This window comes from Thalassophryne amazonica, chromosome 23, assembly GCF_902500255.1.
Source record: "Thalassophryne amazonica chromosome 23, fThaAma1.1, whole genome shotgun sequence".
NCBI classification, from domain to species: Eukaryota; Metazoa; Chordata; class Actinopteri; order Batrachoidiformes; family Batrachoididae; genus Thalassophryne; species Thalassophryne amazonica.
Window position 1 is genome coordinate 7,397,028 of NC_047125.1, and position 20,402 is coordinate 7,417,429.

The window sequence follows — 20,402 nt, forward strand, 5'->3', positions numbered from 1 at the left end:
CTTCCGAGAACTTCTGCAGGTGGCAGGACTGTGACCAGAACCTCTGAGCTGTGGAGCGTGCACAGAAAGGGAGACAGGACCGTCCCCAGGGTGTGGTGCCCCCACAGGTGATTAAATTCTCTTTTCACATCCTCAGCACTGATGGTGATGGGAGGCGTCAAGGAGAATGAGGGAGTGGTGGGGGCATGTTGGTGGGAGGCAGAGGGGTGGGGGGTGGGGTGGTACTAATTGGGGTGTGAGGTGAGTGCCCAGGGGAGGGGGAGCAATGAGATGAGTTGGGGGAAGGTTGGGAAGAGTCCATGTTGTCAAACCTGTTGAACAGGTTTAACTCTTTGGCCTCATGAAGGTCTCCTTCCAACATCTGGTCCACCTTCTTACCATGACCACTGATGGTTCTCATCCCACTCCTCACCTCCCTCATGTTCTGCTGGAGCTTGCTGTCCAACTTCCTCCTGTAACTGTCTTTCCCCTCTGCAAAAACCTGATATTTTTAGTTCTAGGCTTCAGAAAAAGTCTTGTCATGCATCAAGAACAATGTGGATAAACCGATTTAGACTTTAACGTTGAAGCACGAGATCAATCCAAAAACTAATTACATTCCCCGAGCCATCTGACAGCTGCTGAACACTGCAATCTACTGGATGGTTGGTAGATGTTGATGGAAATTAGGAGCAGGTGTGAAGATTAGGATTAGGATTTAAGATTAGGCTTAAAACTTTCCTTTTTGCTAAAGCTTATAGTTAGGGCTGGATCAGGTGACCCTGAACCATCCCTTAGTTATGCTGCTATAGACAGACTGCTGGGGGGTTCCCATGATGCACTGTTTCTTTCTCTTTTTGCTCTGTATGCACCACTCTGCATTTAATCATTAGTGATCGATCTCTGCTCCCCTCCACAGCATGTCTTTTTCCTGGTTCTCTCCCTCAGCCCCAACCAGTCCCAGCAGAAGACTGCCCCTCCCTGAGCCTGGTTCTGCTGGAGGTTTCTTCCTGTTAAAAGGGAGTTTTTCCTTCCCACTGTAGCCAAGTGCTTGCTCACAGGGGGTCGTTTTGACCGTTGGGGTTTTACATAATTATTGTATGGCCTTGCCTTACAATATAAAGCGCCTTGGGGCAACTGTTTGTTGTGATTTGGCGCTATATAAAAAAGTGATTGATTGATTGATTGAAGTGCTACCTAGCATGTCAGATTCTTTCATTTTCAATGCCTAGGTCAAGTGGCCTGGGTTTTGATTTGATTCCATAAAATAACATTTTTAAAAGCACAGGGTGGTGACTAACTTTTAATGTGACTCAAATGTCACTGTTTCAGTTATATGGTTTGAAAATATCAGTGTTTCCTTATTTGTGTTGTTTTTCGTAGATTCAATCAATCATTAATCTAATCAGCTCTGGTGACTGACCACAGCTTAAGACACGCCCACAAATGCCCAGAGTCAATAATAACAGGATATTCAAACACAGATTGACTGTGTGGCCAGACTTTAGGCTACGACTCTAAAGCCAGCTGACACGGAGATCGATAAAAAGTGAAGGATAACTAAAACCAGCGCTGCTCGAGCTGGTTACACAGGAAAAAAACAAAACAACAACACATTTCCTCTCACACTCGCATGCCCAATCACACACACACACACACACACACATTTGGCAAAGTTCAATCAGCCACAACAAAATTATCTTCACATTCAGCTTAAAGGGGCGATGATCCCCGACGCCCGCAGCACACAGCTTCCACTAGAACACAGTGCATGGCACGCACGTGTGTGTGCGTTACACTGCGTTCTCCTCATTGGGAGGTTCAGCACTGGCCGGCTCCAGAAGAGTCTGTTTGACTGCAGAGACAAAAATACACGATTGTTATTGGACACAATCGTCGCTGCAGAAATGACACGCAACCTGCACTCTAACCCATGTGGAGATGTTCAAACAGCGTTTCCCGTCTCTCCAGGGCGCCACTGACATTAAAATCAACTTGTAGCTACATGAAATCATCTGCTTTTAGGGTTAAACAATTGAAGCCCGAAGAAACTAGAGTTCCTTAGTTAACTTAGATTGTATCCAGTTTATTTTGGGAACCACTCTGTATTTTAGGTTAGAAAGTGCCACTAAATATTATTACAGCAGCAGTGCTTGTCTACAGCTTTTATTGTGAAAGCTCAGAGCAGGAAGTGCGTCTGTTTACCGTTAAGTTACTTCAGTTACTTCCCTAATCACTGTTCACACAACAGAGGCTCTGTTTCAGTGCAACTATGACCTTCTAACGTAGCCTTTGCAGTCACAGTTTCCTCAGCTTTAGAGGATGACACCCGTTGGCTTTCACAGTCCCTTTTCCTGCCCCTCGTCAATAACACGCCACTGTTCTTTTATTTATCGCCTCGTTTCCAGTGCTTTCTTATACTAAACCCCATCTTGCCAAACACAAATCAGATCAAAGCAAAAACTATGGAAAAACACAGATGTTATTTTGTGTTTTTGCCAGCTCAACCTGGTAGTCAAGCTGTCGGTACCACTTGAGGTGGCCAAACGACATTTACAATGAAGCCTCAGTGCCCTACACAAAAATGTAAGACCATCATCCCAGCCTGGTTGGGGTCAATAAAGGACTACATGGGGTGAAAATTTCAAAAAAGAAACAATCATTTTGAAAAGTTTACTGCATTAGTTATTCTGTTATTATTGTTCGGCTTTGTATCACATTTTGGGGATTCGTACACGGCTGTACGAACGTAGCTCGAATTCTTTTTGTTTTTCAATTCGTGTGATTCGTACAGCATTCATGCTCTAGTGTGATGTGGCTCTAAGTGTCCTGCTTGCTTCACATGCATTCAGCCTACAAAATCAGTAGAAAGGCTGAAGCCAAACAGTCCCTCGCTGAGGTGTTAACTGTTAGAGCAGAATGAAGAAGCCGTTACTGAGGCAAAACAACAAAATAGCGTTTTAAAGAAAACAGACTACAATTATTGAATTTTGTGGGAGCTGGAGAGTAGCATTACAACCACACCACATCTAAACCTCTGCACTGAAACATGGGGTGTCACAGGGTTCTGTGCTGGGCTCATTGTTATTTTTACTCTATATATCAGATCAACTTATTCGTAGCTATCATTTGCTGTTATGCTGATGACAGTGAAACACGGCTCGCTTGTGCACGTGATGCGTCTCATACTGTGAACCTGGAAGCTTGCCAGGCTGCTGATCAAAACTAGATGTCATTGAATTTCCCCATTTTTTAAACCTCATATGATGGGCTCTGGATCTTCTCAACACTGAGACACTGGTTAATTTCCTATCATGTGTTCTCTGCTAGCCTCCCCCGTGTTGGTTTGAGAAGTCTTCAAATGGTCCCAAAAAATGTCCCCACACCACTCCAGAATTCCACGCTTTACAAAGACTTTTGCAAATACGAAAGCAGACTTTGTTTCTTTGTTGCAACATCTAAATGTTTGAAGGCCTCTTTGTTTAAATATATTGAGTGTTCTCTAAAAGCAAGTCTACTTTGTGTTCTGAAGGTGAGTAAGAGGTTGGCAGGCTGCAGGACTTTTACAGACTGAGCTCCTTTGTTATGGAACAGAGGCTGCCGAGATTAGACAATTTAATGAATGTCAGTGCCAAGATAACCGAATCTATCTACAAGTTTCAGATACATTTCTGGTGGCCAAATCCAGGAAGTCACTAAAAGCCTGGATCTTAGTCTTGAGCTGGGACAACTGGAAAACCCAGACTGTCCCCTTCTTCACCCAGATGCTCAAGTACTGCAATAAAGGTATCTGCTGAGTCTGTCGAGGTCTCTGCACCCGTGGCCTTTGAAAGAGAGAAAGGTCCAGGAAGAACCTGTAGACTCAGGAGGTCACTGGACAGTAGAGCTGCAACAATTGACTGATTAATTGATTAATCAGAAGAATTACTTCACAACTGTTTTGATATCAATTAATTGTACTGCATCTTTTTTTAATTATCAAATATCCAAATCCTGTGATTTCACTTTCTTAATGAATACATGAATACTTGTTGAATTATTTTACTTGGTTTTTACTGCTATCTGGTTGTAAACTGAGTATTTTTGTGTTGTGAACATTTTAAAGCATCGTCTTGGGTTCTAGAAAATACTGACATTTTCTCAGCAATTTCTGACATTTTATTAACCAAAGAAACTAATAAATTATTGGCATTCACTCTTATTATTGGAGTTTGTTTTGTGCTTTGATTCGGGAAAGTCCTATTTGTATAAGGCATCCCAGGATTTCTTACATTTGTTATAATTATTAACAAATGCATGATTTTTTGGAATAAAAGTCACACGGGGGTAGAACTTGTAGAACCTCCCAAACTATTAAAAATTCTATTAAAAATATGGCAGATGTCTTCGTAAGTTTCTTTGGAGGATCATGGTTTGGCAAAATACATACTGCGGGTTAATTGTGAAATTCAGATTTGTTGCCATGGTGACTTGTTTTTAAAGTAATACCTGTGTAAATCTGAGCGTTTACGTGAACGGAGCCACCGGCGATTTGACTAATGTTTTCATCTAAAAGTCAGATTTTTATATATATATATATATATATATATATATATATAAGTTATTATTGTTACATCTCACTAGATAATGTAGACATCCTCATCTTTTTGAAAAAGAATTAGAAGTTATACACGTAGATCCACTTTTCTCCTTTTATCTCTTTTCTGATTGCTTTTCATGATTTTTACAAAGCATATTTATAATTCACTGGTACTGTTCATCATGCAATTTGATATAAAAATTCCATATTTTATTTTAAGTTATTATTTAACATCAGGCACCCTTGATCCCTTGATTTCAATGTTTGAGTTATTTTTAAAATGGAAAGTCAAGTGGAATTTGTCTTTTTTTCTCTCTCTCTTCCTGATCTGGAACATGACTTAAAAACTGTTAATACCTTGTGGTTCTGTGGCCACGACTCCCTCAGGGTTCTCAGCTTTCATGACTTCAGCATTCAGGCTCTCTGACAGAAGAAAAACACAGGTGGTGAGCAGGAACTACTGCAAAAAACGGACTGTTATTTTAACACTTTTAGTGTTAATCACTGTAGTTTGGAGGTGTTTAAGTAAACACCTCGACTCCCCACACCTCTACTACTGGTAGTCTGCTAACAATTCCATTACTGTACACAGTACTAAATATACAATGTCCATGTAAATAAAACAACAAAAATATAAATATAAAAATAAAATTGAGAGCTAAATCTACTATCTAGTAGAGACTGCTCAAATTTCTAAAATCAGCCTAGTTTTCTTAAAATTTGGTCCTTTATCCTACATTTAGTACTATGATGTAAAAGTTACTCCCTTTCATGATTTCTTAAATTATCTATACGAGGTCTACTAGAAAAGAAACCAACAGTTTTATTTTAAAAAAAACTATATGGATTTGAATCACGTGTGATTACATCAGCCAAGCTTGAACCCTCATGCGCATAAGTGAGTTTTTCCACGCCTGTCGGTGACATCATTCGCCTGTGAGCACGCCTTGTGGAAGGAATGGTCCAGCCCCCTCGTCGCATTTTCATTGTCTGAGAAGTTGCTGAGAGACTGGCGCTGTGCTTGATCAAAATTTTTTCAAAAACTGTGAGGCACATCCGAGTGGAGACCATTCGAGAAATTCAGCTGGTTTTTGGTGTTAATTTTAACGGCTGATGAGCGATTTTGGATTGTTTCTATCGCTGTAAGGACTTCCCACGGAGTGGGACGTCGCGCAGCGCTCCGAGGCGACGTCGTCATCCTGTTTCAAGCTGAAAACCTCCAAATTTAAGCCTCTGTTCACCCAGGACGTCGTGAGAGAACAGAGAACTTTCAGAAGAGGTCGGAATCAGCAGTTTATCCGGACATTCCAATGTTAAAGGAAAGTTTTTTAATGAAAGACGTGCGGACGGATTCACGCGCCGGCTGTGAGCCGGAGGAAAAACACCTGTTTCAGCTTGAAACAGGATGACGACGTCGCCTCGGAGCGCTGCATGACATCCCGCTCCGTGGGAAGTCCTTACAGCGATAGAAACAATCCAAAATCTCTCATCAGCCGTTAAAATTTTCACTGAAAACCAGCTGAATTTCTCGAATGGTGTCCACTCGGATGTGCCTCACAGTTTTTGAAAAAATTTTGATCAGCGCCAGCCTCTCAGCAACTTCTCAGACAAAGGAATTCTGACGAGGGGCTGGACCACTCCTTCCATAAGGCGTGCTCACAGGCGAATGACGTCACCGACAGGCATGAAAAAACTCTCGCATGCCCACGAGGGTTCAAGCTTGGCTGATGTAATCACACGTGATTCAAATCCATATGGTTTTTTAAAAAAATAATAAGGTCGGATACTTTTCTCACAGCCCTCGTATATGTCAAACTTATGATATAGTAAATGCTGCTAAGCCGTATTAACTACTAGCTAGCTAGCTAACACTCACACTTTAGTGGAGACAAAAAACAAAAACCGCTCACTCATAAAACCAGCTACAACTAGAACTAAATACATTTTTTTGAAGATACAGTTGTGGCAATTTAATATCATGAAGCATTTTGTATCACGTAACATCATTTTTGCAAGCTAACGCCACTACTGACTGGTACCATTGTAAGCTAGCAGTACTACAACTACCAGCTGGCCATTACCCCCGCCCCACACACACACACACACACACACACTTATGCAGCTTTAATCAGAATCCTTAAGAGGAACAGCACACAGTACAAGCAAAGACGCAATCTGGAAAACTAATTAAGAGGGGAGGTGTGCGACTGGAGCTTCAGCATCTATAATTAACGCCAGGCCAAACGATCATGTTCCTGCTGAACTGTGCTGTTAATCCTCTGAGGGGTTTTGTAAATCAGATTGTTATCAACCTGTTATTTCAGTCACGCGATTGTCTCAACTTGACCTACACTGCTCTATGGAGAAAAGGATGATTATACCATTAGGTGCACAAGAATTTGAACAGTGACAATTTTTGTAATTTTGTGTCTGTACACCACCATAATGGACAATAAATCAAACAATCGAGGTTCTTGCAGCGGAGGCTTTCAATGCTAATTCAAGTGTAACTATTTAGGAATTACAGCCACTTTGACACATAGGTTGTGGTTTACCGGCTGGATCGCTACTGGCTAAGGAGGATCATTTGCCAGGACCTGCGTTGGTGAACCCAAATAAGCAAAATGCATCGTGGGATACACCCAAATCCAGTGGTGGGCACAGCTAACCGAAAAGTTACACAAACCCAAAACAAACAACGACCCAGAGCTTCTGTCTTTATGTACGCTGCTGCCCCCGCCCCCCCAAAGTGTCATTTACTTTCCACATACTAAAACGCAAAGCTCTTTTCACTCACGGTTTCACTTATAAACAACTAATTCCGAACAGTTTATCAACATTAACGGTAAAGCCCCTTTCACACCGGGGTTGCTCCCAGTTGCATCATGACGACACAGGAATTTCTGCGTCAGGTGCACTCAGCAGGGGGCAGACAGGAGGTGAGAATGCAGCCTGCAGGTTCTCTGCACAGAGAAATCAAAGTGCACAGCTTGGCTGCAGACAGACCGTGCACTGAGATTTATCTTCTAGTTTATATTTGTTCTTGTGCAGAGCTGCAGGTCTGCGCTCTGAGTTCTGTTATACTTTATCTTTCCTCCTTTGAGGAACGAACCATCCATGAGCAAATGTGGAGATGTCTGGAGTTCTACTTGATGTTGACAGGTCCTGTCTCTGGCAATCAGTCTGTGAGCAGGACGTATGTCCTTTTTTAAACACAGTGATGAGAGTTTGAGGGGAGAACAAGGAGCCTGCAGCCAGACAGTTTTTTTTTCTTTCTTTATTGTTCACATGTGCGCGCGTGAACGAACCATCCGTGAGTAAATGTGGAGATGTCTGGAGTTATACTTGAGTTACACTTTTGTGAGTCTTCTCACAAAAGTGTTTAAAAGTGTTTGCTCCTCGTGGCAGCAGCAGCTGGCAGCCGGCCCGCCCCCGTCTGCTGCGGGAGGACTGAGCTCAAAGCGGTCTGACTGTTGCAAAATACGTAACAGACAGCAACTAAAGTATGATTTTAGGGTTTACAAATGTTTTCGACCGTTACGTTTAACTCACTGTGCCAGCAAAAAAATGTTAGCGGAGTGAAAGTTAGCGGAACTAAATTTAGTGGAAGCTAACTGGTCTGAAAAGCTAATCCGCTAACAAAAAAGTTAGCTTCACTAATTAGCAGTTAGCGGAACTGTGCCCACCACTGCCCAGATCTGGTGCACCTCAACAGGAAGTAATTTAACCCGTGTTAATCCGACCCAATGGGGTCACTGACTCCAATGTGGAGCCGTGGTGGAGACCAGCAAGTGCCAACAGGTGTGGAACTTAAAAACTTACGTTGTATACCAAAACACAGCTTCTTCTTCTGGTAGGAGATGTAGCTGGTGATTGCTCCCACCAACGCCATGGCAACCGCACTAACAATCCCTGCGATGGTGCCGATTTCTGCTGTAGTCTCTACAAATACACACAGATACACTCAGGCAGCTACTTGCAACGGTAAAGTGCAAATGCCGGTGCGCGCGCGCGCGCACACACACACACACACACACACACACACACACACACACACACACACACACACACACACAAAACCCACCGCTGTTTTGATCAGACTGGCCGATTTGGTCATTTCGGCCCGGCTGCCCACCTGTGTAGCACACGACAACAGTAAGTGACATCCTGTTAACCAGGTCTAAATTATTTATCTGGTCTTTATGATGACTTATGTTACCTCTGCCTTTGTCAGGTTTGTAGGTGTCATCTTTACTGACATCAAGTAGATCGTCATCAGAAAATCCACCTGAGAAACGAGACGGGTCATTAGTGAAACCTGAAAACTGACACCTAGAATTAGACACAACATTCTAAAGTTTGGATCATGAGCACTTCAAGACTAACTTGAGAGCCCGACCGATACCAGTCTATTTTACTACCATTAGGCAGTAAAATCATTTACGATACCGATATATACATAAAAATAGAGCCACTGGCACTGCATCTCACCCACATGATACAAGACATCACAGTTTCAGCTAGAGTGGGCATGGCCAAACTCCAAAGGTCATATCAAGATCAAAATTAAGGAAATCTTTAATAACCCATAGGATATATTTTAGAGCTATCTAATAGCTATCTTTGTACAAAATTTCAGATCTGTAGCTTTAAAAACTGCTGACCAATGGTATTTTCAATATCGCCACCGTGGCAGCCATATTTGAAATCAGATAAGAACTTTGGTGTCCTCATGGGCACACCAAATTTCAGTGCCATTGATTCAGTGGTTTTGGAGGTGATTATTAAACTGACAACTAAAGAAGTGGGCGTGGTCACTGTCCAGGAATCATATCAAGGCCACAATTTTAAATTTTGCAAAACCCATCAAATATTTTTTGGCTTGATTATAGCTACATGTAGATGCAGCAAACGTCAGCTCAACTGTTGCATAAATGGCTGTGAAATAACTATATCTGAGATTTTCAAGACAGCTGCCATGGCAGCCATATTTGAAATTGGATCGGAATGCCTCAAACAAAGTTTGGTGTCCTCATGGAAAGGAACATGCACACCAAGTTTCAGATTTATTGGTCCAGCGGTTTCAGAGAAGACGTTTACACACACTCACGATGACGACAGACCGGTGACCCACAACATAAGTTCACTGGACCTTTGGTCCAAGTGACCTAAAAATTGGCAACAATTCCCAACATTTGGACAAAGAAATGCATTTGAGCCTTGATAATGTCGTAAAATGGTGCACTCTGATTAAAAATTATAGGCAGCTTGTCGCTTTGCCTCGGGCTACTCTCACAGAGAAGGTGTGTTTGTGGCTTGATCGTTGCAACCAGTGGCATGCTACACTCACCGTGCACACACCAAAGTGTGCAGGAGTCAGTCGCGTTTAATATAGCATGTTGCCTTCTGGTTCCTGGCCAATTTATCAACCTCATCTCTGTTTTCTTTCCATTTTATCATGAATTTGGACTTTATGAACAACCTGGTGTTTTCCCGCGTCTGGTGTGTGTATAGAGACTGAGTGGCATGTAAGAGGAGACGGCATGATGAGTGGAGTTGAGCGGCACCCTGGACACACTCCAGTGAGTGGCAGCAACCATGTGGTGTTGTGTAACATGAGAGTAGTGATGCATTTGTTGCAGATAATGGCAGGTTGAGTGGTGAGTACTACATGCGCTTCAAAACCTTCTCTGTGAAAGGGATTTCTGGGTTATGTAGCTAACTTGATCAAGGGGTGATGGAGGTCCCACCCATCCTTGACAGCATAGTCAGCTTGTCCCTCTGCTGGACAAGCTATGTAATGACACCATTTCCAACAGCCAAAGTGTTTTCTGCATCATTTATTTGTTAAAATAAATGTTTTTATATCTGCAAAAATTATGGAAATAATATAACTGGTGAAAAGCTCATACTGGTCGACATTACTGGCTAAGCGATATATCAGTCGGGCTCTAATTAATACATTTCTTATTCCCAATCATGGTCAAATTAACAATTTCTCTTAATCTAATCAACAAACAACCAATATGTTAAAAACAAGTAACGCACATGCTAGCGCATGTACAGACCCAGCACCAAATGCTGTCTTAAAATATGAAATAAAAAAAAAAGTGCAACGCTCATACCTTCACTTGTGTTTTAATGTTTCAGCAACAAATAATGGTAACATTTTGAATTTTTTTTTTTTTTTTTTTTTTTTTTAATCAGTGATGTATTGAAGCCCCATTTAGCACAGCTCCTTTGGATATGTACTCCAGAACAACGTGACAAAAAGGTTTTGAAATATTCCAGTGTTTGCAGTTGGTCGTCACAATTTCAAAGTCCTGATGAAACGTTCAGGGTCCATTCCCACCCACATGTTCTTCTGGTTTTAGTTTCCTGTTCTATATTTTGTTGTGCATTTGACCATGTAGTGGGCATCACGTTTCTGCCTAGGGATGCTAGCTTGTTAACTGGGACACCGCTATGTAGACTAGGGTTTGATTCCCAGTCATACGTCCGGTCTGTGTCATCTACACGGTTGTCAAAGAGAACCAGCCTTGGTGGGGGAAGTAACCTGTGTTGGACTGGTGGTTCCTCCAGGTAGAATCTGGAGATGAGCACCGATACCAATGGGCCTCAGCGCTTATGACGTCTACCCAACATCCAGTGACCACCAATAACTTGTTAAAATATGTCAGTAACTATCCAGCAGGTGGCAGTTCTATGGGGTATTACATCGACAAAATACAGTTGGTCTTACGAAGCATCTGTTGCATCAAAATTCATCATACCTAATCGTGTTTGTCTTCACAAGCAGACTCTGTTTTGCTCTCTAAACCCTACACTGTTAAAAGTACAAGCGAAAAAAGAAAATCAATTTAGATATAGATATATATGAAAGGGTTGAATTGGTAAAAAAAAAAATAATAATAACTTGGAGAAATTAGATAGGAATGCAGAGTGGCAATAGAGAGCAGCAGTGTGGGACAAGACCAACGATCTGGACAACACTAAGCTGGAAAAAATGTTAATGACTTTCCTGACAACAAAGCATGCATTTGTATCCATCAGACAGTGGGACACGTTTCTGTCACCATCTGGTCCAGTCTAGTCCAGTTTCTTATACAGACTACGGCCCCAGTGGACATGCAATCAGATGCAGGGAAGGGTTAAAACGGAAAAACCTTGATTAAAAATCAGCGGTAGATCTGAACAAATTTAACCCGTGAGACAGTTTGGACAACCTTTTCAGACAGGCGACTAATCCAGCTGTTATTTTAACCAGGTTGTGATGTTTTCACAGCAAAGTGAAAAGGCTGATTCTGGCTGGCAGTGAAAAGCTTTTTTTAAGACAGACATGGTGTTTGTAATTGTTCATCATAAAACTGTTTGTTTGTTCGTCTGCCTGTCAGCAGTATTGGCCAGAATCATTCAGGAAACATGGTGAAAGCTGAACCAGAAAACAGACCAAACAAGAACCTATTTTTGGAATGGATGAAGGGGTGGATCTGGAATTGTCCTATTTCTAATTCATCTTTCTCTCCAAAAAGAATTAAAATAAGTGGTGTTTAAACAACTTTAAACTGTCAAATCTTTCAACCATTCAATTTCACTAAAATGGTGCTTACTAGAGTCTTGAATGATCTGCATCTTGATTTTAACGTCCGTGTTCTTACTGGACCTTGGTGCAGGCATTTGATACAGCAAGACTAGATCATTTTGTTACAGCTCATCAGGTTATTTCTGGGTTGTGATTATGTATCAGGTCGACGACAGTGAGTATTGTATAATAGCACTATGTGAACTGTCTGATCTAAAATGTGGGATACCTCAGGGTTCTGTCCGAGGTCCAGTGTTATTTTCCTTTAGATAACATCTCTGTCAAATTATTCACAGCTATGGGATATATTTCTGCTATGCTGATGGCATGCAGCTGTATATTCCCACAGATGTAGGTATGGTCTAATAATTTATTGATATTGATATTTATGGATCCACATGGTGATGGATGCCTTCCTGACACAACTCCAAATGTAGAAGGAAAAATGGGGCATGGATGGCCTTGAAAAGGGTTAATTCTCTGTGAAGTGACGACATGTAAGAAGAAAACCCACCTTAGGGGAAAACAGCAGGGGGGAAAAAAGAAAAGAAAAAAGCTAAACTTACAACAAATAGTCCCACCCACCTCCCTGCCCCTTGTTCTTATCCTTGCCACCAATGTCATTCTTGGGGTCCAAAGCATCAGCCAGGTCAAAGTCTCCATCGGCAGCTGTAGGGGTCAAAAGGTCAGGGATCAATGCCATTCCAAATTAAAGTCAAAGCAGGGGTAGAAACGTAAAACAAACAGAAATTCAAAAAACCAAAAGTGAATTGTTGCAGTCTTATTCCAGCATGTCCAAATTAAACAAAGTAACTATAATGCTCTAATGTGCACATCTGGATCCACACGCACTTTTATATTTGATCAGCTCTTTTTACTTTGCAAACTGTTGCAATGAAACAAAAGCATTTGAGTTTTCATTTCAGTAAACAGATTTTTTTTCAAATAATTTTGTGACACCAAAGTCATAAACACAAAAGAAATTCAATGTTCTTAGCATGTTTTTGTAATGGTGATTGATGATGTTGAAATGAAAACAAACCTCCACATGGTCTAAATTAAACTGCAAAATACTGAATTATGAAAGTCCTCGCTGCCTTTAAATGTGCATGATGAAGTTTTTCACATTGCGTTGATACTTATGTTGTAAACAAGTTGTAACCTCACTCAATAAAATGAGCCACTCACAGAACGGCCGATACGTGCACTGCTGTTTCTGGAAAGGAACTGGGTTGAATTTTATGGAACTGGCTAACACAGACCACGGTGTCTGTGTGTTGCTCCTAAATATCTCTTCCTGTGTCATTTAGCATCAACAGCTCAGCCAGAGAAGAGTACGGTTTGTGTTCCAAAATCTACTGTGTAACTAAAAACATGGAGTCAACCAACACCAAAAAAAAAAAAAAAAAAAAAAATACTAGGACGCAATAACCACTTATCCGAACAATCGAGTGGTTTAAGATCATGGACCCATGAAGTAGAACAAGTGGGCTCTTCATAGTCAGTTGACAGATCTGTTCCTTAGAAACATTCCCCAAAGATCCATGTATTTAGTGCAGCAGATAACTGAAACAATCCTGCAAATGGTGATACAAGCACCAAAGTCGGCACAAATACACTTAGATATTCGTCTTTTAAAAAACCGACTGGCCACTTGAATTTTCAATAGGTGGCCAGGTAGGGATCAATTGAAGAATTACACAGGGGTCAAAATTCAAAAAGATCCAATCAAATTGAAAACTACACTACATTATTTGTTGTGTGTTGGGGGGTGTGGCTGGATATTTTGGTGTTCTTTTCTTTTCTTTGCTCTCCAGGTGGCATGAGAACTGATTTGTCTGTGGAGAAGGTGCTGGCTGAAGAGTCCTTCACCCTCATCAACATCATGTGCAGCACCTGTGAATGGTGCTCACATGCAACCTTAAAGACTTTCAGCTGAAGCAGATAATTGGATGGCGTTCTGCATTTAAGTCATGTGTGATTCGAGCAGAACTGCCGGGAACTCGACCTTGTGATGTTCGTTTGTGAGACGCTGAGGACCGCGCCTGGGTTTGACACATCGAGCCTGTGAAGCAAGGAAGGGTGAGGGACACATGCTGTCAGCACACATCAGAGGTGATTAAGTGTTTGATTAATTGTTAATAGTAACTTGGTATTTTGTTACGCAGTATACTTGAATTGTGATGAGAATTGTGCAGCTCGCTTCTCACTGCTGTGGCATGCGGACAAGTGGTCCTCCACCTGTTGTGAGAAGCTGCTTATTTGCATAAAGCTTAAAATACAGACCTGTATGTGTTGCTGATAGTCTGTGTCTTTTGAAGGATATTAGTTGTAACTGCTAACTTACCTCACCTCTTCTATGCTTCGCAGAGAGTCGGTTTGTCGTGTCCACCTGGGGGGTGTTTGGCGGTGGTAGTGGGTCCAGGAGCGCCGGGCTTCGATCCTTTTGGGCGCTGGAGAGCGTGCCAGCCTTCACTCCACCAGAAGGATGCTATCTTGTTTTTTTTTTTTACACTTTTTATGAACTAGTGGGTGAATAAATATATTGTTTTTGGAACCGCTTTTCTGGTTATTTGTAGCGCTGGGTTCCGTCTGACGCAGGTCCGCTCCTCAACCCGCGTCAACACATAACATTATTTGTCTGATTATAAAGATTCCAAAAAGGTATAGTTTGGACTATCTATGACTGAATGTTCAGGAGTTATGGGTTAAAAACAGCAAAAATGGTGGCAAAGCTCAGTTTCAGTTTGTACAGGGGTCAGAAGTTAAAGTTGCTTCAGTTTTGGTAAAAAGTGATGCAAATTATTGGTTGAGATAATAAGATTAATAAATGGAATAGTTTTGACTGTGTTGAATGCTTGGTCTCCAAACTATTCCTTTTTAAAGCCCTGTTAACTCAACTAATAATTTGCACAATTTTTTTTTAAACCAAAATTGGAGTTACATTAACTTTTGACCCCTGTACAAAGTGAAACTGACCTTTGCCACCATTTTTGCTGTTTTTAACCCATAACTCCTGAACATTCAGTCATAGATAGTCCAAACTATACCTTTTTGGAATCGTTATGATCAGACAAATAATGTGGTATAGTTTTCAATTTGATTGGAGCATTTATAACACTGTAATCATAACTGTAATCAAAATCCAAAGAACTTCCTGTAAGTTCAAAAATAAAAGTCTGGGCACATTTATGTCAGCCTCATCTATCCATCTCTATTGGCATAGACATGCCCCTTTTTGGCTCCACTGTTTTCTTAAACTGAAGTACATATTTTTTATACACATCTTACCCCAGCAGTGATCCTCACAACAATTACACGACTTTTTAGGACGACTTATTCACTATTTCATCTCTGTCTGAAAACTGGTGTGAGAATTCCCTGTGAATCTGCGTACATCTGAGTTCACACAATACTTGTGTCATACCTCAAACGGGGTGAATGATACACAGTAAATTCTCTGCAGGCAGCCCACAAGTGATGTCATAAAGGGTTTGTCTACTTTAATTTACTTGTTCATAGTTCAAACCCACCCTGTATCTCTGATGGTGGGGGTACTGTCAGGTTCAGGTCTACACCCTCCCATAGTCTAAAGTCTCCAATATTTTAACAACTTAACACTTAAAAAAAGTGGATAGAGACTTTTCTAGTGTCAAATTGAAAAGAACATTACATATTTGCACAGAAATTAAGCGGCATTCTAATCCAATTACATTTGTTCCGTAAATCTGATTGGTTAATCGTGGGAGATTTCAGACCATGAAATATTGAGTATTCGGCAAAATATTCAACCATTTCACATTTGATGTATAACTCTGCGTTGCTGTGCAGGTGTCAGTAATGGCGTTGTCAGCTGAAAGCGACAAACTAGTGCCGCGACGACGATGCCGAAATGTGTGGATTTAATGGATTTAACTGGATTGATAGATGGATTGAACTCAATGCAGCTGACGAGATGGAGAACTCTGTGGATCTACTAACAGAATTTCCAGTTTGGCATGAACACGCGGCTACGGTAAGCTTTGACGAGTCAACCACACCCTTTCACAATGATTCACCGACTGAATTACTTGCAGAAAAATAAACCGTGCAAACGATGGAATTGGATTAGAATAACTCGTTGCGGGTAAAACTCAATTTGCAACCGAATAATCCAGCGTGAAGGTCCACAAATCAATCAATCAATTTTTTATATAGCGCCAAATCACAACAAACAGTTGCCCCAAGGCGCTTTATATTGTAAGGCAAGGCCATACAATAATTATGTAAAACCCCAACGGTCAAAACGACCCCCTGTGAGCAAGCACTTGGCTACAGTGGGAAGGAAAAACTCCCTTTTAACAGGAAGAAACCTCCAGCAGAACCAGGCTCAGGGAGGGGCAGTCTTCTGCTGGGACTGGTTGGGGCTGAGGGAGAGAACCAGGAAAAAGACATGCTGTGGAGGGGAGCAGAGATCGATCACTAATGATTAAATGCAGAGTGGTGCATACAGAGCAAAAAGAGAAAGAAACAGTGCATCGTGGGAACCCCCCAGCAGTCTACGTCTATAGCAGCATAACTAAGGGATGGTTCAGGGTCACCTGATCCAGCCCTAACTATAAGCTTTAGCAAAAAGGAAAGTTTTAAGCCTAATCTTAAAAGTAGAGAGGGTGTCTGTCTCCCTGATCTGAATTGGGAGCTGGTTCCACAGGAGAGCAGCCTGAAAGCTGAAGGCTCTGCCTCCCATTCTACTCTTACAAACCCTAGGAACTACAAGTAAGTCTGCAGTCTGAGAGCGAAGCGCTCTATTGGGGTGATATGGTACTACGAGGTCCCTAAGATAAGATGGGACCTGATTATTCAAAACCTTATAAGTAAGAAGAAGAATTTTAAATTCTATTCTAGAATTAACAGGAAGCCAATGAAGAGAGGCCAATATGGGTGAGATATGCTCTCTCCTTCTAGTCCCCGTTAGTACTCTAGCTGCAGCATTTTGAATTAACTGAAGGCTTTTTAGGGAACTTTTAGGACAACCTGATAATAATGAATTACAATAGTCCAGCCTAGAGGAAATAAATGCATGAATTAGTTTTTCAGCATCACTCTGACACAAGACCTTTCTGATTTTAGAGATATTGCATAAATGCAAAAAAGCAGTCCTACATATTTGTTTAATATGCGCTTTGAATGACATATCCTGATCAAAAATGACTCCAAGATTTCTCACAGTATTACTAGAGGTCAGGGTAATGCCATCCAGAGTAAGGATCTGGTTAGACACCATGTTTCTAAGATTTGTGGGGCCAAGTACAATAATTTCAGTTTTATCCGAGTTTAAAAGTAGGAAATTAGAGGTCATCTATGTCTTTATGTCTGTAAGACAATCCTGCAGTTTAGCTAATTGGTGTGTGTCCTCTGGCTTCATGGATAGATAAAGCTGGGTATCATCTGCGTAACAATGAAAATTTAAGCAATACCGTCTAATAATACTGCCTAAGGGAAGCATGTATAAAGTGAATAAAATTGGTCCTAGCACAGAACCTTGTGGAACTCCATAATTAACTTTAGTCTGTGAAGAAGATTCCCCATTTACATGAACAAATTGTAATCTATTAGACAAATATGATTCAAACCACCGCAGCGCAGTGCCTTTAATACCTATGGCATGCTCTAATCTCTGTAATAAAATTTTATGGTCAACAGTATCAAAAGCAGCACTGAGGTCTAACAGAACAAGCACAGAGATGAGTCCACTGTCTGAGGCCATAAGAAGATCATTTGTAACCTTCACTAATGCTGTTTCTGTACTATGATGAATTCTAAAACCTGACTGAAACTCTTCAAATAGACCATTCCTCTGCAGATGATGAGTTAGCTGTTTCACAACTACCCTTTCAAGAATTTTTGAGAGAAAAGGAAGGTTGGAGATTGGCCTATAATTAGCTAAGATAGCTGGGTCAAGTGATGGCTTTTTAAGTAATGGTTTAATTACTGCCACCTTAAAAGCCTGTGGTACATAGCCAACTAACAAAGATAGATTGATCATATTTAAGATCGAAGCATTAAATAATGGTAGGGCTTCCTTGAGCAGCCTGGTAGGAATGAGGTCTAATAAACATGTTGATGGTTTGGATGAAGTAACTAATGAAAATAACTCAGACAGAACAATCGGAGAGAAAGAGTCTAACCAAATACCGGCATCACTGAAAGCAGCCAAAGATAACGATATGTCTTTGGGATGGTTATGAGTAATTTTTTCTCTAATAGTTAAAATTTTGTTAGCAAAGAAAGTCATGAAGTCATTACTAGTTAAAGTTAATGGAATACTCAGCTCAATAGAGCTCTGACTCTTTGTCAGCCTGGCTACAGTGCTGAAAAGAAACCTGGGGTTGTTCTTATTTTCTTCAATTAGTGATGAGTAGAAAGATGTCCTAGCTTTACGGAGGGCTTTTTTATAGAGCAACAGACTCTTTTTCCAGGCTAAGTGAAGATCTTCTAAATTAGTGAGACGCCATTTCCTCTCCAACTTACGGGTTATCTGCTTTAAGCTACGAGTTTGTGAGTTATACCACGGAGTCAGGCACTTCTGATTTAAAGCTCTCTTTTTCAGAGGAGCTACAGCATCCAAAGTTGTCTTCAATGAGGATGTAAAACTATTGACGAGATACTCTATCTCACTTACAGAGTTTAGGTAGCTACTCTGCACTGTGTTGGTATATGGCATTAGAGAACATAAAGAAGGAATCATATCCTTAAACCTAGTTACAGCGCTTTCTGAAAGACTTCTAGTGTAATGAAACTTATTCCCCACTGCTGGGTAGTCCATCAGAGTAAATGTAAATGTTATTAAGAAATGATCAGACAGAAGGGAGTTTTCAGGGAATACTGTTAAGTCTTCTATTTCCATACCATAAGTCAGAACAAGATCTAAGATATGATTAAAGTGGTGGGTGGACTCATTTACATTTTGAGCAAAGCCAATAGAGTCTAATAATAGATTAAATGCAGTGTTGAGGCTGTCATTCTCAGCATCTGTGTGGATGTTAAAATCGCCCACTATAATTATCTTATCTGAGCTAAGCACTAAGTCAGACAAAAGGTCTGAAAATTCACAGAGAAACTCACAGTAACGACAGATAACAAATAAAACTGGTTTTTGGGACTTCCAATTTGGATGGACAAGACTAAGAGTCAAGCTTTCAAATGAATTAAAGCTCTGTCTGGGTTTTTGATTAATTAATAAGCTGGAATGGAAGATTGCTGCTAATCCTCCGCCTCGGCCCGTGCTACGAGCATTCTGACAGTTAGTGTGACTCGGGGGTGTTGACTCATTTAAACTAACATATTCATCCTGCTGTAACCAGGTTTCTGTAAGGCAGAATAAATCAATATGTTGATCAATTATTATATCATTTACTAACAGGGACTTAGAAGAGAGAGACCTAATGTTTAATAGACCACATTTAACTGTTTTAGTCTGTGGTGCAGTTGAAGGTGCTATATTATTTTTTCTTTTTGAATTTTTATGCTTAAATAGATTTTTGCTGGTTATTGGTGGTCTGGGAGCAGGCACCGTCTCTACGGGGATGGGGTATTGGGGGGATGGCAGGGGGAGAGAAGCTGCAGAGAGGTGTATAAGACTACAACTCTGCTTCCTGGTCCCAACCCTGGATAGTCACGGTTTGGAGGATTTAAGAAAATTGGCCAGATTTCTAGAAATGAGAGCTGCTCCATCCAAAGTGGGATGGATGCCGTCTCTCCTAACAAGACCAGGTTTTCCCCAGAAGCTTTGCCAATTATCTATGAAGCCCACCTCATTTTTTGGACACCACTCAGACAGCCAGCAATTCAAGGAAAACATGCGGCTAAATATGTCACTCTAGGTCCGATTGGGGAGGGGCCCAGAGAAAACTACAGAGTCCGACATTGTTTTTGCAAAGTTACACACCGATTTAATGTTAATTTTAGTGACCTCCGATTGGCGTAACCGGGTGTCATTACTGCCGACGTGAATTACAATCTTACCAAATTTACGCTTAGCCTTAGCCAGCAGTTTCAAATTTCCTTCAATGTCGCCTGCTCTGGCCCCCGGAAGACAACTGACTATGGTTGCTGGTGTCGCTAACTTCACATTTCTCAAAACAGAGTCGCCAATAACCAGAGTTTGATCCTCGGCGGGTGTGTCGTCGAGTGGGGAAAAACGGTTAGAAATGTGACACACACAAATCATCAAACACAAACAGTTATTCCCTAATTTTCAGAATGTCTTCAAAACACAACAGT

At 41.1% G+C, this 20,402-nt stretch overlaps 1 protein-coding gene across 3 annotated transcripts in view; it reads right to left on the reverse strand.

The window, feature by feature from the left end:
• Positions 1–1,765: 1,765 nt before the first annotated feature.
• cd99l2 (CD99 molecule-like 2) overlaps positions 1,766–20,402 on the reverse strand; it is a 40,492-nt gene continuing 21,855 nt past the window's right edge. For 2 of the 3 annotated variants that reach the window (XM_034164187.1, XM_034164186.1), the window contains exons 5-10: positions 12,726–12,809; positions 8,778–8,846; positions 8,643–8,693; positions 8,381–8,500; positions 4,916–4,981; positions 1,766–1,834 (exon numbers count right to left, since the gene is read on the reverse strand). In XM_034164187.1, coding sequence (XP_034020078.1) covers positions 1,773–1,834; positions 4,916–4,981; positions 8,381–8,500; positions 8,643–8,693; positions 8,778–8,846; positions 12,726–12,809 — 452 coding nt within the window. In that variant the 3' untranslated portion in view covers positions 1,766–1,772. The remainder of the gene's footprint in view (positions 1,835–4,915; positions 4,982–8,380; positions 8,501–8,642; positions 8,694–8,777; positions 8,847–12,725; positions 12,810–20,402) is intronic. The other variant, XM_034164188.1, reaches the window with a different exon arrangement.